We start from the raw sequence: 26,016 nt of genomic DNA, 5'->3' as shown, positions 1-26,016 counted from the left end.
AAACCCGCCTGGAGCCACCTGTGTGATCTATTCTGTGACCCTGCATTAATAGGGGGGTTGCACTGGGGATCTACAGAGGTCCCTTCAACCCAACCAGCCTGGCATCCTGTGACTCTGTGATTACTCCTTACATGTTCTGTAATGCCAACTCTGCAGACTGTGCAACATGCCGGAGTCCATAGAACTTTAAAATGAGGATATACCCCAGCTGAAATCACTGGCAGCATTGACAGTTCTGGCACTGGAGCCACAGTTTTCCCTTTTCAAGGGCATTTTAAATCCACTGCATGTCAGATGCAATGTTCCCATGCATCCTCCCGTAAAGCAACAGGGAAGTTTGCAGGAAATTAGGCTGTTGGCAAACCCCTCAGGGCAGTGGTATCAGAGCCTTTATTTCCTGGACTTTCAGGAATCAAGAGTGCATGAGGCTTATACAGAGAATGACAACAGGCATTCTCTCAGAAAGAACAAGTTATCTCTCTTAATTAATCTTGAAGAATAGACGAGAGTGAAGTTCTATTATGGAGAAGTAAGAGACTTAACAAAAATGTAATAAAAGCTAATTTTTTTTTTTCCAGTTTACATTTAGATACTTCAGCTTGCCCACAATTTACTTAAATTAATACTATTGTTTTTTACACCTTTTATTGCCTAAAGAGACAGCTGAGTAATAAACAATAAATGAAATCTATATTTTTTAAAGATAAAATTAGAAACAAAGAGGACAACACAGATACAAATTAAAATAATATTTCATGTTCATAAAAATCTCAAGGTATGTGCAGAAAGCAAAAGCAAAGAGGCCTACTGAAGCAAATCCCAATTCCTAACCCTCCATTCTTTTTCCAACCATAATTCCATTACTATACAAAAGACAAAAAGCTTCAAAGAAATCTTGGGGCATCTACTGTAAAGAGAGACCACCTACCTACATTTAGCCCAACTGCAACATCCCGTGCAAGGACTTCCCAAGAGTATTAAGAATCGGAGTTATATCTTCCTGGCTCAGTTCTGATCTGCAATGCTGCTGCTACTGGGATTTTTTCATCGTTTCTCCATTAGTTTCAAGAAGAAGGCATGATTTTGCTATTTATAAGACTCACAGATATTATTAGTCATAATAATACTGCAGTTGAATGGAAAATTATTTTCTTAGATTGGGAAAGTGTGAATAAAAAAATATAGTCCTTCCTGAATGAGAATCAAAAATTAAAATGTTCTTTTTATTTGTGAAGACACAGTCTTCACTGAAAGTTTAGATCAATATAAAAATTATCTATGATAATTTGGAAACATTTCACCTTTAATGCGGTCAGTTTTAAAAATTATATATATATAATGTTAAAAAAATGTGTTAAAGGTTACCATGAGGACCTAAAAACAATATGAAAAAGATTTAATATCTTTTAGGTCAAAAATCAAAGTGATAAGGGCAGGTTAATTAAGAACCAGAGTTTTAATGGAGATCCTACCTGTGATTATATATTTCTGTGCAGTTTGAAAACTTAGTTCCAACATTCTCTTCAGTAATAATCTAAGTTATTTTCGGATCTCATGTTTCCTCCCCTGGAATGCAAGTAAACTCCTGATTCATTTCTGCTGTCCACAGTACTACGATTCCTAATGCATTGTACCTCACTTGCTGTGACATCTGCAGCAGGACATTTTGCATGTCCACTTTATTTTACCATACTCCAGTCAAACTACCCCTTATAGGGTTGTCATTCTAACCTCTCAAAAGAAATCACATTGCTGTCCATAACGTTCACGTCTGCTGGCTTGCTCTCCGCCTGGGTCACATATATGTTTTCAGACATTTATTTTTAGGTTGTATCCTCATTACTTCCCACCCGTTTATTCCCCCTGGTAAATGATTGTAGCACATTTGCCCTTTCTGTCTCATTGGTACTGCCAACTCTCAACTTACAGTTCTGCAGAACTTTTTATGCTACTAGTTTCACACATTTTCTTGCATATTTAAAGGGCTACCCGCAGGGTTAACAATAACAATTGATCTGTAATATAATCCTTAAATCCCTATCAGATATTGAAACTAAAGGGAAACACTTGGCTAAATTTGTTTTAAGAAAGAAACTTTATACTGAAGCTTTAAACTTGATTTTCATACAGATGCCTCTTCAGCATTAGACTACTAATTTAGGTACACTGCTATATATCTTTGATTGATTATTCTGTTCCATTACTATTGTGAAGTTTCATCTGTGGTGAAAGCAAATCTTCAACTTTCAAATCCCACTAACTTATGAAAAGACACCAAAAGAACATCTGAGACCGAAATCCAATTCCAAATTTTGTTGCAGCAAATACATATATCACACACAGTGCACGGCTATAGATCGTATGGTTCTTACTCAAAGTGGTCCAACAGGATTGGCAAACTTTTTCACTGTATAAGTTACAAGAGATGTAGGATTCATAAATCAAATCTCTGGCACTTACCTTTTAAATTCAACATATGTTTCGGTTGTTAAATATTATGTGGTAAGAAAAGGCATCCTCAAATATGATCTGAAATTGCACTTGAAATTCCAATCAAGGACAAACATCAAATTAGCTAAAGAACAGTAAACCACAAAGGACTTAGTGCTGAATCTATTCTGAAACATGCACATTTGCTGGTGTTTTCTGAATCATCTAAGTGAGTTAAAGGAGCAATGCTCATAGTCAAAGCTAATGTGAACACTCAGGACATCATTGCAAGGCTCAAAAGTCTTGGGTCCTTCCTTTGATAAATGAGCCATAGCTTTTATATCATCCAAGCAGGTTTGAGGACTTGACTTGTGAGATTTTCACAAGATGTAGAAGGTCTCTAGTAGCCTTTTGGTTCACTGTCATCCAGGGTCCTTCTGATTTCACTCCAGTGTTGAATGTTAAAGAAACATTTCAGGGCTTCTCTACAATACACAGTGGTCAGAAAAGAATAAAATTGGTCTTCATTTTCCATACATTATCTTCATATGAAAATTACTCATAGCAAAAAAGTCTTCCAGAGTCTCCCTGTTGCTACCCCAGTGTGGTTTCAGACAGAAATAGTTGAGGAAGCCCCAAGGAAGGGTGACTGGGAAAAGAGGCAGTTTATTTGCTATATTAACTTTCTGTGTCAGGTCAACTTGCTGCAAGTCCGAGGTGAGGGCAAATACACCAAACTTGAGGGCATATTTGATTAAGATCCAAATATTCACACAGTTCTACCTAGAACTCTCTACTATGAACCAAACTATTATTTAATAATTAACTATAAGTATACAATAAAAGCTGACATTTCAGATAGCAATTTCTACAAAAAACTTGCCACTGTGATAATGAGCAGTATTCTAGATTAAAAAAAAAAAAAAAAAAAAAAATTTGGTAAATCAAGGCAAGAGGAAAGAAACAAGTTTGAAAGTGAGGAGCCATATAAAAGAAAAATGTTTGGTTTTAAATAAACCATAAACTCCTAACACTTTAACCAAAACAGAATTTATTCTCCTTTTTATTCCCTCTAAGACCAGTTGTATTCCAGATAATTCTGTTGCTTTTTGGCTATAGATGAGAAAGGAAGACTGAATCCAAGTTTCTCATTTCAGTCAAAATTTATTGGAAATGAGAGTTGGTAGCTTTGTTAGATATACAGTCTGATTTTTTTTATTTGGTCTGTCAAAATAAATAGAAAAAATACTATTTCTTTTCCACTTAAGTCCTGTCAAATATGCAGGAGTCAAGTGAAGAACCCTCTAGCATAAGGACTGAGATGGTTTTGGTTATACTCACTCTTAAATAGAGAATTTTTTAACGTCAAACACTCATAAGTCTGAAGATTGTAGAAACTGCCTTTAGCGAATGAGAACTGGGAAGGTTTAGGTACAAAAATATAATTTCACTATATCTCTTAAAGTTTTAATAAACACACAAAAAGTGACAGAGAAGAAAAGAGAGAATATTTCTCTGTCCAAAAATTGTACATCACATCTGGAGGTAGGAAATTCAGATGAGACCTCAATGTTTTACCTAAGAGAACAAAAGTAAAACTGGATTTATAAATTTGCTGAGTTTGATTAAATAGTAAAGATGCTCAGAACTGCAAACATATCACATGGTACTCAAATATATCTGTAAATTTATGGTAATAAAGACCAGTACAAAGCTGAAACAAAAAGAATGCATACAAAAAAGCTGTTTTGAGAGGTGGGAATTACAGCTGGATGGAAAATTCCTATAGACATACCAGGATCCTGTATTTTCATCAAGAAAGACCAGATCCTCCCCAGTGTAAATCAACACTGAGTTTAGTGGAACACAATTTGGACCATGAGGCTTTCCATGTTTTTGACAGGTGAAAACACCTCTGGCACATGGCATTGAGCGTATTTCATCAAAATCTGCATTTATGAAGATTCCTAAATTAACAAACTGACTGCTCTTTGGAAAATTTTGCTTGATAACTGATTCTTGATATTCTTATTTCATGAACTAGAGAATAAGAGAATTTTTAATGTACAGAAGACTGCTCTTGGTATCAGGCTTCAGGGGCAATGTTACCCAGACAGACCACTGTGCCTATCTGGAAAATCATCGTTCAGATCATCCTGATTCGTTCGACTTGAAAGATTTATCAAATATTTAGGCAAATATAGGATACATTAATGTGTCCTATTATGGATCTTGCATTGATATAATTTTTGCAAAAAGTATTTAGAATATGGAATCTTGTCCCAGGGTTTGTTTTATTCATTTATTTTTGGACCTGACACAGATGAGGGAGCACCTAGGGCAAAGAGTGATGTATCCTAAAGGCAAGTGCATTTCTTCAGCCAAAAAAATAGAAGAGAGAGCCAGAGTTCCTATGAACATAAAAATCTAGGGAAAGACAGAAGTTCAGAAGGAAACGGAGGAAACAAATGAAAAGAGAGTAGCATGTTCATCAGTACTGAGGAACCCTCTACAAGTGAAAACACTTTGTTCTGCTCAGAATTGAAAGGAACACTACTACCTGCAGGTTTTGATTTCTTTCTATGTAGACTCCATGTAATTTAGAAGATTTCTAGAGATATCTTGGTATCCATCTCTTTTCATGATGTGGTAGGTGCAAAGCCTTTGACACAAGCTGCTTTTTGAGTTACAGGTCTTCCACATGTTTGCATGAAGTTTATATATGACACTTTATAGTTTTTCATACCTTTTAGCTCATTAGAACATTTACCTTGTATGTAGTGCACAATTCTCTCTAAGCTATTATGTTGTGAAAGTATAATACTGTATAACTCTGTATAACACTGTAGACTTGCCAGCTTTCTGTATTTTCATAAAGGAAGGACAAATTCTATCCAGAGTAAACCAACACCAACATTAGTGATAAACTTGATTTAATTATAATCTTAGGTAACTTTCTTTATTATATTTTTGCACTGTAACCTCTTGATGTTGTGGAGATTAAAGTGCTTCTGTCTTTTACCTGAAGAAAAAAGCAATAAGATACCTTACTCTTCAGTTTGCACAATATAACAGCTCCATTCTACAGGATTATTTTTAACAGATTGGTCTTTAAAATCAAATAAGAATTTTCAAACATAGATTAAAATCAAAATGCTTTAGTCCTCTTGCATATCCTAAAAAAACCTCGGAAAAGTAGACCCACACATTTTATTATTATACTTTTAAAAAGTATATAAATACCTATGCTTGAAGGAACATAGGGTATTTATTTCTTACAATTATATACATGGTTTAGTATTGCTGTGAATGTCGTATTTCAAATAGGGAACCAGAGTAAGAATAAAGTCTACTTAAATAGACTAAAACATGACAGAAAAAATATTCTCTATTATCTCTAACATTTTTATCACCACTGATTTTTATACTTTGAGGATTTCATGAAAATTTGAAGGACAAACATGGAATATTTTTCACTTTCAAGTCTCTAGGCACTACTGGAGAAGACAGAATTATATTTCTTTATAAATCTACATATTGGGTAGGAGGATGCATACCAGTATCCCCTATTTAGTGGAATTATTATAATTATTGGAACATTATGAACTAGTATAACTGTGACATTATAGTTATTTTATGATTTTTTAAAAAATGTATTATTTTTAACAAAAATCAAAGGAAGAATACTGCAGTTACCGCAAGGACCATGAAAGGCATTAACTATTCCCTGGGAATGAAAGAATTAATTTGGATAAGCTAGAGAGAGCTAATAGTTAATAGTTTGATAGATTAGGAAGATGATAGTTGAGGTTGAATGGAGAAAACCCTGATCTCGATGATATCAATACCTGTGCTAAGAAACTCTTTTGACTTCATTGCAGTTTATTCAAGGTATAAGGTCAGAATCTTTGGTGTTCGTTCATGTTGTTCATACATGGTATCTCATATTTCTTAGGGTTCAGAGGTAGGAAACTGTTCTCTGAATTTTATAGTCCTTGTTTGACATTTTCTGACCTGCTGACAGCTGGTAGCTGTCAATTAGAGAGTGGAGGACATGGCGAGTGCTGCAGTAAGTGTCTGAACTCAAACACAAAACACTGCACTGCCAGAATAAAGACTAAATCAAACCCCATACAAATCTGAGTGCCTCTAACTTAGTTCTGGAATCACAGAATCTAAGTCTGGCTGGGTTGAAGGGAACTCTGTAGATGCCCCAGTCCAACCCCTGCTCACGCAGGGTCACCAGAGCAGATCACACAGGTGGGTCCAGGCGGGTTTGAATGTCTCAGAGAAGGAGACTCCACACCCGCTCTGGGCAGCCTGGGCCAGGCTCTGGCACCTCCCAGCAAACAAGTTTCTGCTCATGTTCAGATGCAACCTCCTGTGTTTCAATCTGTGCCCGTTGCCCCTCACCCTGGCGTTGGGCACCACTGTCCATCCTCTGACATCCACCCTGAGATACTGATCCCATGGATCAGATCCCTCTCAGCTTCTCTTCTCCAGCTCAACAGCCCCAGCTCTCTCAGTGTCTCCTCAGCACAAAGATGCTCCAGACCCCTCAGCATCTTCGTGTCCCTCCCTGGACTCTCTCCAGTAATTCCTTGTCCTTCTAAACTGGGGAGCCCAGAACTGGACCCAGAACTGCAGATGGGGCCTCCCCAGGGCAGAGTAGAGGGGGAGGAACAACCTCCCTGACCTGCTGCTCACACCCTTCTTAGTGCACCCCAAGATACCATTGGCATTCTTGGCCACAAGGGCACATTGGTGACTCATGATCACCCTGTTGTCCCCCAGAACTCCCAGGTCCTTCTCTGCAGAGCTGCTTTCCAGCAGGTCACCCAAACCTGCACTGGTGCCTGGGGTTGTTCCTCCCCATGTGCAGGACCTTGCACTTGCCCTGGTTGAACTTCATCAGGTTCTTCTCTGCCCAGTCCGGTCTGTCCAGGTCTCTGGATGGCAGCACAGCCTCTGCTGTGTCAGCCCTTCCTCCCAGTTTGGTGGCATCAGCAAATTGCTCTATCTGGATTGTTCAATGTGTTCACTGTGGGCCGCTCAATATTAAAATCCTTCTCCATTTTCTGAGTTTATTGACTTTCGGTTTACTTTTTAAGGAAAAACAAAAAAACAAACAAACAAAAAAAAAAAACAAAAACCCCGAACATTTAAGGACTTGTAGTATGAACTTATAGGTTTTTGACAATTGTGATGGCAAGTGTTGTGTAAGTGTTGCTAAGGTCTCTTGTTTACTTATGTATATTTGTAAGCTCCTTAGGGTTTGCTAGTCTTAATTTTCTTGTGTTTTTATCCTTCTCTCTTGACTAAACCACATAACTGAAATAACGAAGTCCTTCAATTTTTATAGTCCATCACGTCATATGGTCTATCCTTTTTTATTGTTCTTTTGTGTTGCAGATTGGTTTTGTTTGTTGTTTTTATTTTTGTCTTGCTTTTATCTTTTTTTGGTTGCTTGGTTGTTCAGTTGTTCTTGTTTGGTTTTTGTTTTTCTTTCTTTTTCTTTTTAAGCTAAGAATAGTTATCTTAAGTTTTTCCAACATGCATATCCCAGCATCTCTATTATGTGCTATTTTGTTGCTTTGGAAGCATTTCATGCTGTGTTACCAACTAGCTGGTGATGTTATAACTTGTTGCACTCATTACTCCTCTATGCACATTGCTGAAAATATAATGAGGCAGAGCAGTCTGTATTAGATGCTGCTAAAACACATCTTTTTATGAGTGTCATGCTGCAGCTGCTGTGATGTATTGTGTCAATTATGTTGCTGAGTATGCATTCTGATAGTGTTTAGTAAAACATATTATTGCATTAACTTGCTGGTCCTTTCCCCCCTCCCTTTTCTCTCACTCTCTGAAACAGCGAGGGCTAGATTCTCAAAGGAATTTTGCTGTTATACACCAGCTAAATGGACGACCTCTACATTACCTTCTAGGGAAAGTAGCCTGGAGTTTCAATTTAATTAAAACTTGACTGTCCGAATGAATTAAGGCTGTTTTTAACATTATCACCTTAAATTCCTGAATAAGATATGGAAATAAATCCCTAACCTTTACACTTGGTATATTCTTAGAATTAGTTAACGTTCCACATGTAGCAGGCACAAGATTTCATTATACCTATAGAGAACTTGATCCAAAGATCTCCAACATCTCCCAGACATAAATGTATAAAACCTCATATATTGCAATTTGATAATGAGACGAACACAAGTCCTGTGCTGTGCAGTAAAACATCGTACAGACACATCTTAGCTACCTGAGACTGGTGTAGCTTCAGAAAAAGAAGGGATAGAGCTGTGGAAGTCCAGGAATGCTCCTGAGCAAATAAACCCTGTTGAGAAACATGCTGCATTTGTTTTTATTGTTAGCACCATGTACTAGCACATGGTGGTCCGAGACCAGAATGTCAGTATTTTGATCCCAGCTGTCTAAACTTGCCTATCCAAATCAACACTTAAATTCAGGCTACTGAAAAATCCTTAGGATCTAAGTGATACCCAAAATGCACTGGAAGCTAAATGCTCAACTGCAGGTCCCAGTTCCTCTGGTAAGATTAGATGATAACCCAAATTTAAATTTAAAGATCAATACCTAGCTACATAAATAGCTGAGCTGACTTTTTGAGCTTTTAATAATGAGTGAGATTTTTCAAATTAATCTGCAAAATATTCAATTCTCACAAAAATTTCATGAGAGTTTACTATGTCAAGACAAAGATTTGGGAGTTTCTAGGTCTTTCCTGAAAATCTTAATTTTTAACTCCCTCTTTGAAAAAATTCAAGTTTTGCCCTTGTATGATGTTCTGTCTGATCTCTGAAGGTAGTGGAGAACTTGGAGTTTTGTCACAGACCTGAATACTTGTCCTTGAAAATCTGTACTGTGGCTTCTTGACATGAATAAGTAATGTCACCATACCTGCACAAATTTTTGAAAAGGGCTTTCAGTTTCTGAGCTTTCTTTAATTAAACATATATTTACTATTCAATTTCTTCAACTGAGTCAACGAATATCTGATATTACAGGTCTTTCCAACGCAATGTTTTTAACTGTGATTTTACAACTTAAAGCTCTTGCTGGGCAAGATCTTTTTAGAATCTTAAGTCGGGTCATTTACAAGGTTTCTCAGCTACACAATCTTAAATCCCGTCCCACAAACTGAATGGGGTAAATGAGGGTGAGAAGTGTTCAAAATCTGCATTTCAAAAGGTTCAAAAATTTGGCTGTTTATACAAAATTGGGAAAATGGTGAAAAATGTCTACATTTAGAATTTGCCAGAAATCTGACAAAAGCACAAGTCTTATAGTGTAGCAGCATTTCTACTTTTGATTACAGCAATTACTTGAATCTGCAGAAAAAACACATTCAAGTATGAGGTATGAAAGGAAAAAAATGAAGCAAGGAAGCTTTTTCAGACAAAAGAAAGAAACAAACAAAAAATGGTCTGGATTTCATTCTGAGTGTTGAGTGAGAAACTAATTCCATTTTAAGTTTCCCCTCTAACAGCCCACCATGAGTCAGTCATGGGTTAATTATAGATAATCGGATATATTTACCATCACAATAGAGCCCTGTTCTTATAAACTATTTGTAATTTGAAGTTTTCAGAGACCACGAAAGTGCTTAAATCTCTCATAGCAAGAAAAGTATTCTAGGAGAAGAAAAAAAAAACAAATTGCACAATAAAATTTAATTGAAATTAGAGGGCACGTTCTCAAGGATGTTTATTCTTTCTCACTCAGATGGAATAAATGGGCTGTAATCTGGCTGTAAATAGCTGTTGGAAAATTCAATTTACACATCTGTTCTTCTGTTGCCTCCTGTTCTTTTGTTGCACTGTGACTGTCCCACAGCCATTTGGACCCTGAGATAACACCTGCACTGTATTCACCCGCCCCAACTCCCTGCAAAGAAAATGTGTTCTAAGATGGAAGGATATCCTCCAAAAGGCAACTACTGTAACAGCCTCACATTATTAACCAACAATATTCTGCTTGCTTAACATAACTGTGTTTATCCTTTTGCAGAACAGAGTGAGAGTATTCAATAATAGTTAATTTACCATGCAACCAATGCGTTTCTTATGTGTTCTGCACAATTGTTTGGGCTTAGTGCAGAAGTTTGTTAGTGACACGGGTGGAATTAGAGCTTCTAGCAAACAGGAATTGGGGTCATTTCAGCAGAAGCAACCATTGTTTCCCAGCTGTATGAGACTCAGAAAGCAGAATAAAATCTAGCTGTACAATGCACAGCACTCTCTGTCTACCTGCTGTTGAAAAGATGTCCTAATCAGTTGTTAGGTGAACAGATACGTGATCTCAGAGTCGTTCACCAAGGCCATGCTGCCAGTGGGCAAGGACAGGACTTGTCACCAGAATCACAGGAGATGCTACAGTAACTTGAGACATTCATGTCTTGTTGAAACCATCCATCAATCAGCAAAGGAAAAAGGTCAGCCATATGGTCATTGCATAGTCCTAGGTCTGATTTCTCCTTCCCCTGATCCTCCAGCTATGGGTAGATCTGCAATAGGTCCACGTTAGCATAGCTACACAGAAGCAAGAACCACACTGAGTTGGAAGAGCTGAGAATTTTGCTTGTTAAAGGTTTCACACAGGGAAAGAAAAACATTTGCTGACTTTATTTGTACCCTGCTTCCACGACAGTACCGAATTTTATTAGACAAGAGGAGAGCATACCCATCATCCTAATAGGGATGTTAATAGGGAGAGCTAACAGCGATCAGTGCATCCGAAGGAAATTTTCACAGGAAAAAGCTTCTAAAATGAGCATACAAAAGAAGTAATGTTGGATCTGTAATATTTCAAACACAACAGGATGTACATTCATGTAAATGTATATGCAAATTAGAAGCAGCCGTCAGGCACTTGGTGGGTTTCCAATGAGGCCCTTGGGGCTGCAAACTGTTGATTTAGCATATGAGCTGAGCCACTTACACTAAAATTCATGCATTAAATTATATTGAAAGACTGTATGTATCAGGGACTTTTAAATAAGTTAAATATTGATACAGGCTCTGGGTGGCTCCCATGAACATCTGATTTCCATTTGGAAAATGTGATGTGGTGATTTTACCTTTTTTTAATGTGGAATAAACAATGTATTGTCTCTGTGATTAATGTGAAGCCTCAATCAGTTATGCTCATGTTATTTGTAAGGATAATTATGTCACAGCTAACAAACTTGATTACGAACAAATTTGATTAACAAACTTGATTCATCAAATGCATCTCTTCCACTCCTTTCCTCATGCTGCACATTGACAGATTTTACTCTAAACAGTATTGTTTTTCATTAGATAAGTAAGAATTAAACATGAAGACTAATATGAATTCTTACTTCCCCCTTCTTCATGCTTTCCTTTCTCTGTGACATAACTTAGGTTTTTGGATAGAAAAGCTTAATTATGAAACTTATCAAAATATTATCTTCCTGCAGCAGTCCCACAAAATAATGTATCAAGGCCTTCAAGAAAAAAAAAAAAAAATCGGCTATCAAATATCTCAATAAATTTTCATGAAGAATATAAGAATTGCTCAGTTATAATTGTTTTCAAGGCATCTTAAAGACCCTCTCTCCTATTGGATGCTTAGGTTTTTTTCTTACAGTTTCATGCTTCTATATATGAGATTTTTCTTCCTATAATGCTATCATTATGTTTTTGTCACTAAATGATTATTAAACCATATTGATGTGTTACCAATTTACAATGTATTCAACAAAGAAAATTTCTCCCTGACTAAAGCAGATAGGTAAAAGGCAGATCAGTAACGAGAAAAGAAAAATCACAAGAAAGGGAACAGACTTAATATAGTAACTTGTTCAGGAGATACATCAGGTTGTTTATAAGTGCTATTTTTTTTTTGCTTTTTCAGAGAAGCATTTTTTGCAGGTCCAAATGTATAATAAAAAGAGGTGTGAGAATTGATCTAGCCTAACCTGAAAAAAGGAAACTTATACTGATTTTGGAACTAAAAGGAATAAAAAATGTTTGTTTTTTTCTTTTGTTTGTGTTTTTGAAGGAAGGAAAGTGCATTTTTAGTCTCTCTTCTCAGATAATATTTTTAGGGATGTAACAGCCACTGAGATAGCCATCTCAGAACGCTACAAACAGCAAATCCATAGTTGTGCAAACAGTTGTGCAAAGCTTTTTCTAACTACTGATGCAATTTCAGATTGTGCATAGAAACAGGAAATTTGAAAAACAAATGAAGAAGCCAACAAACAGTTATTATCAAATGGTGACTGATGTTCCTCGAGGGTCACTATTGGGACCATCTTTGTTGGTGACGTGGACACAGGACTGAGTGCACCTTCAGCAAGTTTTCCAATGTCATCAAGCTGTGTGGTGTGGTTGACACACTGGAGGGAAGAGATGCCACCCAGAAGGACCTTGTTAGGCTGGAGAGCTGGGCCCCTGTGAACCTTATGAAGCCCAACAAGGACAAGTGCAAGCTCCTGCACGTGAGTCAGAGCAATCCCAAGCACAAACACAGGCTGGGGGATGAAGGGATTGAGACAAGACCTGAGGAGAAGGACTTGGGGGTGTTGGTTGACGAGAAGCTCAACATGAGTCAGCAATGTGCACTTGCAGCCCAGAAGGTCAATTTTATCTTGGGTTTCATCAAAAGAAACATTACCAACAGGTCGAGAGAGGGGATTATCCCCCTCTACTCTGCTCTTCTGTGTCCACACCCACAGTGCTGCATTTGGCTCTGGGGCTCCCAACATGAGAAGGATTTAGACCTGTTGGAGCAGGTCCAGAGGAGAACATGAAGATGATCTGAGGGCTGGAACACCTCTCCTATGAAGACAGGCTGAGAGAGTTGGGGTTGTTCAGCCTAGAGAAGAAGAAGACCTGGAGAGACCTTATTGTGGCTTTTCCATACAAGAAAGCTGGAGAGGAACTTTTTTAAGTGGTATGTAGTGATAGGATATGGGGTAATGGATTTAAACTGAAAGAAAGTAGATTTAGATTAGATATAAGAAATTCTTCACTGTGAAGGTACTGAGGCACTGGAACCAGCTGCCCAGAGAAGCTGTGGATGCCCCATCCTTGGAAGTGTTCAAGGCCAGGGTGGACAGGGCTCTGAGCAACCTGGTGTAGTAGAAGGTGTCCCTGCCCATGGCAGGGGGTTGGAACTAGATGATCTTTAAGGTCCCTTCCAACCCAACCCATTATGTGATTCTATGATCCCTGTTAGTTTCACAGTAAAAAATTCCAGGAACACCTTTGTATCAGAGCTCATTTGTGCACTGATGTGTTATGATTTATCTGCAAATATAATGTCTTTCGATTTGTGCTTTAAGTCTTGCCTGTTCCAAATAATAATTTCTTTTGTTTTATTCAGATATGTATTACCAAAAGGGTAGTTAAGTTCTTCCTAGTAAGACGATGAGTTAAATGAAGCATTATTAATAGTCGTAGTCTCTTCTTAAAATATAAAGAACTCTGCTAGTATGATAGAGTCAAGTATACTGCATATTAAAAAGCCATTCAAAATGTAAATAAAGTTTATTGACATTAAAGGAAGGGAAAACAAACTATCCAAAAGATAACTATCTGTTTGGTTTTTTTTTTCTTTTCAATGAAACTAAGCTCTATGTACACACATACAAATTGTGTTTTAAGACACAGAATTGCTATCTAAGAATGAATCAAAACTGATCATATCAAATAATAAACAGATTCTGAATATGATTTTTTTTTATTGTTAACTAGTCAGCAATCAAAAAATGATTGTGAATCACTTGGAAAACTTCTAATATAAATTCAGAATTTCAGAGATTTCTAAACCTCTTCCAATGCCTTTTGTCAGAGACTGAAAAGAATTCTGTCTCAGACACTGTGGCAAAACCAGTTCCTTCAGCCACAGGGAATGGGACATTGTCAGACTGAAAAGAATCTGCCTCAGACATTGTGGCCCAGCGGCAGGAGATGGGACACTCAGGAGAAGGTGAATTGCGATTTACACCCAACACAAGCTAAGGAGCTGCAGACAAAGGCCGCTGGTGACACAGGACGGGGACGTGCCAGACAGCACGGAGCTCCATCTTCTGATCGGCCCAGCCTGGCACAGAGGGAAAAGTCGAGACTCTTCAAGATGGCCAAGGCTTGTCCATCCTTCACAATCACCCCCCAGACTTTTCTCTTTTGCAATAACACCTCTACAAAATACCAAAGGTTCCCCAGGCAGGTGATCCAGAGGGCTGTAAAATGCTCATTGTACAGTGCTGGAGGTCCCATCATCCTGAGGACGTTCCAGTCCCATCACAGGAACTGAACCAGCACCTGCAGCCACTGCGCTCCCGAACTACAAACCTCAGCAGCCCCAGTGGGGACAGCGGGGGCTGCACGTCCCTGGCCTGGACTACGAGTCCTGCCATCTCCACTGGGATCCTTCAGTTGCTTTCTGCCTTTCTTTTCTGTTCTCTTCTTTCTTCACTTCTCTTTTCCTTCCCCACATCCCTATTTCTGTGCCTCTCCTCCTGTGAGCAGTATAATCACACAAGGCTCACAGTCCCACATGTGCCACAAACCCCTTTAGGTAAATCCTTTTGCTGTTAAACTGTTCACTAATTAGGCTTAAGTAACATAAATCTTTCTGCCACTGAATTGGGCCGAGCTGCAAAATACAAGGTGTTGCCTTTCTTGTTTACAGAGCTTAAGTGTTGTGTGTGCTGTTCTCCACCCAAGGGGACCCATGGACATGAGTCACCTCTGCCCCCACTGACACCTCTCGGCGGGGTGTGACACCTTTATATTGGATTTCTTTGATGCTAATCAGAAAGGAGTTATGGCAAGCTGAGAGAGATTTCTTGGAGTCCCTTTGCAAATCCTTGTTTGATCTCTCATGCAGAGAAGGCTTTGGGCAGAGCTGCAGTGCACAAAGCAGACATAGAATTGCTGTGACTTAAAGAGCTGCCCAGTAGTTTACAATGCAAAACCCCACTCAGTTCCCTCTCTGTGACAACCTTGAAGCACTCCCCCCATTCCAATTAAAACAAAGAATGATGTTTTGCCTTAAACATCTAGTTTTTGATACTTTGGGTGGAAAAGATAGATGGCTGTGGAGGCAGACACCTTGTCTTTTCTTTCCCAAGGTTTTGTGAAAGATAGAGGCAATCATCAGTGTTGCTGTGAAGGTCTCATGGCCTAATTGGGATGACAGAGATGAACCATCTGTGGGACAACCAATTACCAGAAGAAACCATGAACCAACAGCTACTCCTGATGGGCAAAACAACTCATTTTTGCTCAGTATCATGAACTTTCCCCTACTTTGAAGACCCCAGACCCATTTCCAGAAGAGTTTTCCTAATTTAGCATGAAGAGCAGACAGAGGGAGAAGACGAACCGCCCTCTCTTATCTCGCATGTAAATGAACTGGGTTATAAAACAACTTCATATGTGATATGACCTGGTAGTGTGTACAAAAATCTTCAATGCATCCACCCCTCTCCAGAGGATGTTACGGGACCAATTGACCTGTGAAGCAGTGATATTTTACTCTCTCTCTCTCTGATATCTTAGTTTTCCTTCTTTCTTGTTCCTTCTTACCTTTATGTAAAGGTAATATCATTGTGAGTTCCGCTGCTGAAGTCTTCTTAAGTTTTATGATATAATAATATATTTTTGCCAAGTTACTAATTGCTGTAAATTGCATTCTACTAAGTGCTTTTAGTAAGTTCATACTTAAATTGAACCTCTTGAGTGACTGTCATTCACTTCCCATTACCACGCAGAAATACTCAGAGCTAACTTGTACCTGATCTCACCTGGTGAGTCAGGGCACACATCGCATTCAGAGTTAACTCATCCCTCATCCCACCTGGTGGGAAAGGGCAACTTCCTTCCCAGAGCAGCCCAGGACTGAAGGCACCGAGTTGGCTGGTGGCCACTCTGGTCCTCAGGACCCCAGGGTGGCACTTCTATCAGATCAGCTGTAAAGCTGATCTGCTGGAACACAGAGATCTGGCTCTGCAGCCCTGCAGAAAGCCTGTATTCTAACTCAGAAGTCACTACAAAAGTTTTAATAAATAATCTTGAAATATCCTATTTACACCATGGATCTGAAACTTTATTTGATGGTTTTCCAATTCAAAAAGAGCAGTGTTTCAAAAATCTGTGTGGGGAGAGAACAACAACAACAAAAAATGCCTTCCCTGGCTGCTTTTCTGTTCCTAGTTTTCAACAGGAACAGTTTTTTCTGTTCAGTTAAGTGTTCTGACAACAGAAATCTGTAATGCAAATGCTCCTGGTCTCTCAATGACAACAAGCTAAAAGGCAAGGGTTTCATGTATCAGCACTGTTGCATCCAATATGAGAACCATTTTCTAGAGACCTGCTGCAGTCAATTAACCAAATCAGATTTGCTGATGGACTGCAGCTTGCATTTGTATCCTTCTTGTGAACAGTGAGGGAGTGGAGAGGAAACTTAGTCATTTTGCAGTGTTTGTAAAAACCTTTGGACATGCAGAAGGTTCATTACATAAATTGCTAGCAACAAGAGTTGAATTTTGCATTATGATACAAATTTGCTTTAAAATAAGTTAGGGAATAGAAAGGACATATTTCTTTCAGGCACTGTCTTGTCTTTACATTTCTATGTTCTATCAGTTCAGTTACCACTGGTTTCAGCCATAAATTAGCGTAGAAGGAAAGTTTTGCATGTGCAAAAAACCAGAAGGAACCTAGTTTTAAAGGTTGCTGTACATCTACATATTAAACAATGAGATCACGAAAAAACTCAGGTCAGAGGGGTGAACAGTACCATGGTTTGCAGCAAAACAGAATGATCCACTGGGCAGCCCTCCAATGCAGTCAGACTCTGTGTTGGTTCTACTGCATTTTCAGCTGTTGTGCCTGAACAGCTCCATCCTGCACCTGGGGCTGACCAGCTCTGATGTGGGGTCAGCTGCCATGCCACAAGCCTGCAATGGATGCTACAGGAGGAGTATCTTCTATATACCAGCAGCTAAACTGAACAGGTTCTGCCAAGTCATAAATTCCAGTTGTCTCTTTCTTACTGTAAAGGTTCTCACACTTCCAAGGAGTTAAGTTTATATTTACTTGAGTAACAGCTAAGCTAGCTGGAAACTGCAGATTGACTTCAGACGGTATTTAATGAAGACCTTAGTTACCAATGGAAAGACCCAATGAACAAAATGGATTCTAAATCACATCTTACATTAAAAGCTTCATAATTAATGCATACTCAACTGCACATTAAAATTTTATTTGCTGTTCAATGCTGGAATTGGACTGAGAGAGGTTATTTCAAATAAGCTGCATTAGGCTACAGAGCTGCTCAAAAGAACAGTTGCTGTAAGGGAATGGAGCATCTGCTTTACAAGGAAAGGCTGAGGGAGCTTGGGCTCTGGAGCTTGGAGAAGAGGAGACTGAGGGGTAACTCATTCGTGGGGATCAGTATCAGGGAAAGGGGAAGTGTCAGGAGGAAGGAGCCAGGCTCTTCTCGGTGACAACCAGTGATAGGACAAGGGGTAATGGGTGCAAACTGGAACACAGGAGATTCCACTCAAATATGAGAAGAAACTTCTCCCCAGTGAGGGTGCCAGAGCCTGGAACAGGCTGCCCAGGGAGGTTGTGGAGTCTCCTTCTCTGCAGACATTCAAACCTGACTGGACTCCTTCCTGTGTAACCTCATCTGGGTGTTCCTAATCCATGGGGGGATTGCACTGGATGAGCTTTCCAGGTCCCTTCCAATCCCTGACATTCTGGGATTCTGTGATTCTGTGCTGTTTTATATAATACCTGCCAGGGCACTGATCTTAGCCAAGCACTCTCCAGTAATATGAGTGACATACAGTTGTCAGTAGGCAGGATGCTTTGACTGACAAATTGTACTAAAATAAGTTTCTAACAGAAATTAAGGTGTGCCTCCACAGAACTGCAGAACCAAGAGCTCCAAATTGTTCCAAACGTCAGTAAGGAAAAAAAAAAAAAAAAAAAAAGAGGAAAATAAGTTTGACAGAACCATATGCACCTGTACAGATATAGGTTTGTCATAAATGTAAAGGAGATTGTCTCAATGACCAAACACTTCTACAAACACTTCTATAAGGGCCAGCTGTATCATGCAAATTAAGTACCACTTAGCAAGAGTAATGCCTTCACTGTGTTAGACCCTCTTCTAAACTAGAATCTTCATTATCAACTGAGTTCTTTTATTCAGGTAAAAAGGTTCAGAACAAAAAATACTGTTTTGCTAACAAACCTTTTTCTACTAATCAAAACACATCTTTCCTGAGAAGCAGCTAGTGAGTCTGGAAACACATCCAAGGAGCTCCCTACCTTGATGGCAGTGGAGGCGATCTGGATGTGGTGGAGCCGGCGCAGGGTGCTGTCCCTGTCGATGAAGTAGGAGGCTGCCAGCTGGTGCAGGGTCTCCAGGGTGACAGTGGAGCTGTTTGTGCTGGAATCGCTTCCGTCCGACCTCTTGCTCAGCTTCCGTTTGTCCACAAAAATCGTGAGCGACTCCTCTCCTGAGCAGGGAAACAGGAACAACAATGTTCATCAGGGACAATTCTGCGAGTTGCACGTTGCCAGAAATAAGGTGGCAAACCAAAGTTTCCTCCAGCTGCCGTCTAACGTTCAGATATCCCTCCCTGGTAGCAGATGCAGATATTTCAGTGCCTAAGCACATGGACAACAGATACTATTCTAGGTATCTATTCTTTTTTTTGGAGTGCCTTGTGTAATTCACAAATATACAACAGGACACACTTGTGCCTAAAATGCAATGACACTGGGGATACATCTGCTATATTAACTCCTATTTACCAACAATATTGTGTAGATATTCAATTTAAATTAAACATAACTTGTTTATTTCCAAGGTTGCTTAGTACCTTCATTTTTTAGTATTTAATGTCAGCATGAAAGAAAGTGAAAACAGTGTAATACTTGAGACTTTTTTTATTTTAAAACATATATCTGATTTCATAAAAAAGTTACAACTTGTTATAAGCAACCTTGTTGCAAGCAATCCCATGTTGTCTAATAAATTCAGCAATGCCAGGATGTTGACAAGTGATGTAACAGGCATTTAAACCCAAATTTATATAACCAAAAAGTATAAAAATATGTAATAAGAATGTTAATAAGTTTCTTCTAAAAAAAAGGAAACATAAATAACACTTTCCTAACTCCAAGAGGTGTCTTTCCAAAAGCAAAGATAAGTTCCAACATCTTATGTTGTGGATATTGCATTTCCTTTCACTTTAAAGAGACATAGAGAAATACTATTGAATATAGAAATTTTGATTCCTGTAGGATTATTGAAAACAAAACCAAAGAAAAATCTCACTTGTTTAACTGAATGAGTTCTTAAGAACCATTCCAGACCTACCGATACTGTTAAACTTATAAGGAATTTTCCACTTTTATTGTTTATTTAACGGATCTTTTTTCTGCATTTCAGGCTAAGCAAGAATTCATTCATTTAGCAATGTGATTAGGCAGAACTATTTACTTCAGAATAATAAGTAGAAAAGTAATTTGCTTAGTATTTTCTTCTGTGCAACTTATGTCAAAAGTAACTACAAAGCTTTCTGAGTCTGTATTTGGTAACTTGCATTCTTCAACATAAACTCAAGAATCAGTTAATAATATCATTATACCTGCATTTTAGGTGCTGGATATCTACACCGAATGCCACTGCATTGTTCCTGGAAAGGAAACCGCCCTGATACATTCTGACTTGCCACTGTGCTGGTTTTGCTACTCACCCATCTGCTGCAGTGGCATTTTGCCAATACAGAGGACAGGATGCCAGCTTTGGATGGGTATATTTGCCAAAAAATATAGCAGTAGAGACATAATATGTAGGATTAAAACATGACATCATCTTTAAAGGGAGATAATGGTGGTGGTGGGCAATGTTAAATGAAGAATGCATGCATCTGTGCAAGAGACCGCATCTGTTGACAAATTTGACACACAGCTACCTCAACTTGCAAAATTCATTTGTTTTTGGAGAAAGAGGAGTACACTTGTGCTAAGCAATGTACCTTACAGTGTTTCCCAGTGTCTCACAAATTCAGAGGACAGTCAGGCACTTCAGACATTACACAGGCAAAATTGCCAGTATCCAGGAGCCTCTTGTCTAGTTAGACCTGCCGGGCTTGTCCAGTATGTTAATTTTGTCCTGGAAGAGACAGCTGATGCCCAGGACAGCTGGCTATTCCAGCTGGAGCCTACCTCAGTTTTCACCACTATATTTGCACTTCTCCTCTTACAGTTTTGTAATGGGTAATTTTTTTTGTGCATGCGGTCATCAAAGCAGAGAATAATTGCCTGAACTCCAAAGAGCCAGGAATTAAAGCAGCCTCTGTAACAGGATTTCCCCATTCAGTTACCTAACCTTTCTGCTGTAATGAATAAACATAAGTCTGCATTTTATTTAACTGTGGTCAAAACCTCCTGCAAAGCAGACTGGGGTTGCTTGGCAGGGCAGGCGTGAGCACGTTGCATGAGCACAGACTTGTGCACCACATTTTGCTAAACTCCCTGGGTGACAGGTGGTGCTGGTCCTGGGGCCAGTAGGACATTATTCACTGCACAAGCAGAACGCTCAAAACACAGCAAAGTCTTATGACTTGTACTTTGGGAGAAATTTGCCATCAGAATCTCGTCTAGGTTCCAGCATTGTTGGCATTCAACTATGCCTATGCATTAAAATCTGCCTTTTCAACACCTGCCTTGTGACTCTAGATAATATCACGGAATCACAGAATCCCGGAATGTCAGGGGTGGGAAGGGCCCTGGAAAGCTCATCCAGTGCAATCCTCCCATGGATTAGGAACACCTAGATGAGGTTACACAGGAAGGTGTCCAGGCGGGTTGGAATGTCTGCAGAGAAGGAGACTCCACAACCTCCCTGGGCAGCCTGGGCCAGGCTCTGACACCCTCACTGGGAAGAAGTTTCTTCTCATCTTTAAGTGGAACCTCCTGTGTTCCAGTTTGTACCCATTGCCCCTTGTCCTATCATTGGTTGTCACTGAGGAGAGCTTGGCTCCATCCCCCAGTATGAAAGTTGTTTCTGAAATAAAAAGCCATGGAGTGGCCTGAGATTTGAGCCAGGGGCCATTGGCTTTGTGCAGCTCTTTGTGGAGCTATAAAGTCACAGTCATGTCAGAGCAGGCAACATTAAGACTCACAGGGATAAATAATGTATTGATGACCTGTTCAGGCTGTGAAAATAAGGTGCAAAATTTCGCTAGGAGATTTCTCTCAATTTTTTCCACTTTTCCAGAGACCTTATCTAGTGTATTTAGATTCAAGCAACTTTTACAAGCTCAATTGGCTTTCAACTGAAAATATATTATTGCAGAAAATCACTGGGAAGTTGAGAAAAAAAAAATTAAAGTTCTTTCATTTCATTAGCTAGTATGCCACCCCATGGTGTGATGTGAGCTTTTGGTTAACCTGTATTAGTTAAAGGTAGAGGTGGTGAGACTGCTTCTATTTCAACAGAATTGTGATAAGTTTTATTATTAAATCAGAGTTTGTTTATTTTTCTGTCATTAAAAGCATTTGTTTTTCAGGGGACAGAAAGCAGAACTGCAATAAAAATGTCCATTAAAAAAACAAACAAACAAACAAACAAACACCAAAACCAAAAAAACCAACAAAAAACCTTGGAAAAGGACAGTGTTGTGTGTCACATTATTTTGTTTTCATCAGAAAATGTCAGGAAAAGAACCTTTGAAGCCCCTCGTGGTTATTACATCATCCTGTTTTCCTAGTCCTGCTTGATTCCATGCTTGCTTTGGCAGTTGCTGGTGGGGACATTTTGGCAGAAGGATCTTCCCACATCCCCAGCCCTTTTTGTCTGCATCCCTTCTCCTTGACAGATACGTTGTGTTTTTATGCTCTCTAACCAGGTTGAAATGATTTTGATTGTTTACTTTGACTCAGATCACATCAGATTACATCTCCGAAGGTTGAGGGAAGGCACGCAGTGGAGTGATGTGGCCTTTTGTGTAAATGTGAAGGAAGCTCTTTCTCCTCAAAAATCTCTGCATTGTGTTTTTATTGCATCTCAAACAAGTGTGTCCTAATTCATCATTGGTATGCTCAAGCACTATGCTAATACCAGGTGCAGTCAGGTTTCAAAAATACATGCCATTCAAAAGGCATCTTACAGAGTCTGAAAGTTTTTCATCTGTCAGAGCTGATTTAGCACTTGCTAGAAAAAGTAGATGAAAAACCTGAGAACTCCCGCATATGCTGGTACTCAGGCATCCGTGTCACTGAGAAGTTGTCACAGGGCTCCCTTTGCACCCAGAATTCTGGGGTTTGTGAAGTAACATCACAGACTGATAGTTAATTTGTGGAAGACAATTCAAGTTTTAAGTTAATTTAGAGAAAATTAAACCCATGGCAAAAGAGATTCTTCTGTCACATTTGAAACATGGATGGATCTTGTTTTTTAATGGTTACAGTCTGCCATCATGACATGAGTTAAGAAGACATTGAAGCATTAGCTAAAAACCAAATGTGATTTAGAAAACTATTCAAGGTTATGGATTTCAACAACTGAAAATGTTTAATGACAGTATATCATAACAAAACAATATTCTGCATCGGATCTACACAGCTGTGCTTTCTGCGAGCTCTGAAAAAAAGATTCTCTCTTTTACCAAATTCAAGAGTAAGTTAACTTCCCTTTCTCAATTTTAAAAGAAATAGCATAAAAAACATTTGGTCATGCTCACAAAACAATACCGCATAATCCAATTATTTGTTCAAGAAATTGTTGGAGTCACCATCCCAATGCTTTATTATCATGCAGCTGTTGTCACTGATAGACATACATTGGGGGGCAGGAGAATGACATTCACACTATAGACTGACCTTGGCACAGTATATGCTAATGTCCCTGGAATTTGCAAGCTTATAAATTAGCCTATATATTTAATTCTTTTTAGGTTTATATGAGCATATTTTCCAGGATTTTTATTTATAAGTTAAACTCCCAAGTTAAGAAAAACATTCAACATGCTGTTTTCAAAAAATAAAACTATAAAATAAAAAATGCATATAGAAATTTACGTAGATACATAACCCACCCATGGCCATTTAGATATAAGACTCCTAAACAACCATTTATTATTAGCATTCAGAAATTAGAAATTAATTTTGTGTGCATCTTAAGAATATCTTCACGAATTATTTAAATTAAAAATGCAAATCACCATCATTGACATGGTAGAATTGGAATAATATTGTAACTAAATGTAACTGTCTATTGAAGGAGTGAATTTGTTATACATACTATACATAATAATACATATTCATATGATTTAGATACTTAGTGCTATTTTCTGTCTCAATTATCAAGAGGTTGTTTTCTTGTACCCACATTGTAACGATGAAAGGATCATATGCCTTGACATTTCATATTTTCATGTGTAGACTGGGTAGTGGTGGGAGAAAGCAGTGATATAAGCAGTTCCTATCACTTCACGTCAGAAAGTGAGGAAACAGTAATAAAAGGATAACAATCAAAGGCAAGTATATCTGAGCATCATCCACAGCTGCTGACTTAGAGCTCTGTCTTCACATAATTAATTGTCTCTGTGTGGGGCGCCCTGGGCCCCCAGTCAAATCAGAGCAGCGTGTTCAGGCTCCACAGGAGGGAAAGGCCGGAGCTGCAGCTGGGCCCAGAACTTTCCTTTTGGGAAACTCCCAAGGAAGCAGAACAGACACTGAACCCCAATGAGTTGTGGGTGCAGAGAGTGTCATGCAGACCTGTCCCACTGTCTGTGATTTGACTACAAACAACCACTTTATTCCATAAATCTGACAGCCTGGGGGAGCTGCTGTGAGCTCTCTCTGCCAAGTAAGCTGGCTGTATGGCAATGGTTTTATTTCTCACAGGTTTCATATTGATCATTTAGCTGAAGGAAATGCGTACTGAATATAATGAATCATCTAGAAGTATAAAGTTATGTGATTTTTAATATGATCTTTGCTTCATGTTACTCAGTAAGCTGGATTGGCTGAAATCTTAAGCTGTAAAGTTCTGTGCATATTTACCAAAAGCAACTACAAACTACAGTGAACACTTGGAAGACAAGGGCTGTTTTGCACTTTTCTGGGAAGAAAAGGATTTATTCAGACAAAACAGCACCTGCAAGGCCATGGGCCATAAATAGTGTCTAGAGCTGAACAAAACAAAGGCCCATGTGAGACTGGTGAAAAGGATCCGGAGAGGAGCAAGAAGCCCCCACAGAGCAGTGCTGCTGTTGGGCTGAATCACGGTGTAAATGGTCTGTAGATACCAAAGTCTGTGGTTTCTGTGCTCAGGTTGGGCCTCTGCGCAGGTCCCAGCTTGAGCCAGCCCTGCTGCTACTCTACTCCACTACATATATTTTTTTCTGAGAATTTTGTTTCCTGACAGTCTGCCCTGCACACATTATCAACCCTCACCTGAAAGTTTGCTGCTGGAGCTTTAAATCCAGACTCTAGAGCGAACAGTTATCATGAAGGGAATGCCTGAAAGTTTGCTTTTGCAAATGGGTACAGGCTTCCCCTGAGAGTTTCCCTTCAGAGCTCTAAACACAGACTATGGAGCAAAGGGTTATCAGGCAGAGAAGAATCCTGAAAGTTTGTACCTCGACGGGTACAGGGCTCGCCTGTCTGCCGCCAGAGCTCCAAGGCACAAACTCTGGAGTGAACAGTTGTCAGGGAGGGAAGAATCTTGAAAGTTTACTTTGTGAATGGGTACAGGCTCCTGGAGAGCAGGTCAGCAGCTTGGCGTATTTCCCCCATGCAGTAAACAATAGAGTGAAACTGCCATCAAACTCAAAATTTTAAGTCGCACTTCTCTTCGAGAAATCTAAACATTGCTCTGCAGTGAGCAGAACCCTAAATTACTCCCTTGTGACAGTGTCTTACAAAGGTATAAAGGTCTTGGGTCTATGAAATCATCAACAGTTTCTGATTAAATAGAATACCTCAGCTACAATAGCTGTAATGCATTACAGTAATATATATATATATATATATGCCTTTGCTATAAAAAATAGCTTAGTCTTACTGGAAAATGTATTCATGTATGGATCACAGAATGTACCATTAGGGTTTTATCAGGTCATTTTCCCAGGCTTAAGCAGGTGCTGATGAATGTGCACATAGTACATGAATAGTATATTCAAATAGTATATGAATTTGTACCAGGCCTGATGTGGTATAATTTCTGTGGTTCAAGTGAATAAAGGAGCCCATTAGTTCCATATATACCACATGGTTTAAGGTTTTAAGTTGTTCTTCATTGAGTAGATGAGGAAAGAAAAGAAAGAGAATATATTTTTGCTATTTTTTCTTCCTCTTAGTATCCATAATCTTAAATGCTGGAAAAATATACATATGGGAGGGGGCAGTCTGATGCTAAATTTTGAAGTTTCAGTCATTTGTGACTGGAATCTCCCTCCCTTATTCATTAATAGTTTGTGTCTTACCTTGAAAGAAATGTGAAAGAAAACAAAGGTCATATCAGCAGTTACTGTAGATGATCATAAAT

The 26,016-nt window shown here is 38.9% G+C and overlaps 1 protein-coding gene across 2 annotated transcripts in view; it reads right to left on the bottom strand.

Moving 5' to 3' along the window:
* Window positions 1-26,016, bottom strand: part of BRINP3 (BMP/retinoic acid inducible neural specific 3) — a gene marked incomplete at both ends in the record, with an annotated part of 211,652 nt that overhangs the window by 68,091 nt on the left and 117,545 nt on the right. For both annotated transcript variants that reach the window (XM_080348486.1, XM_080348487.1), the window contains one exon: window positions 18,780-18,970. In XM_080348486.1, the coding sequence (XP_080204612.1) occupies window positions 18,780-18,970 (191 nt within the window). The remainder of the gene's footprint in view (window positions 1-18,779; window positions 18,971-26,016) is intronic.

Source organism: Nesoenas mayeri (genome assembly GCF_963082525.1).
Source record: "Nesoenas mayeri genome assembly, chromosome: 8".
In the NCBI taxonomy this organism is placed as follows: Eukaryota; Metazoa; Chordata; class Aves; order Columbiformes; family Columbidae; genus Nesoenas; species Nesoenas mayeri.
The sequence above is the reverse complement of the archived record's forward strand: the minus strand, read 5'-3'. Positions and strand labels throughout refer to the sequence as shown.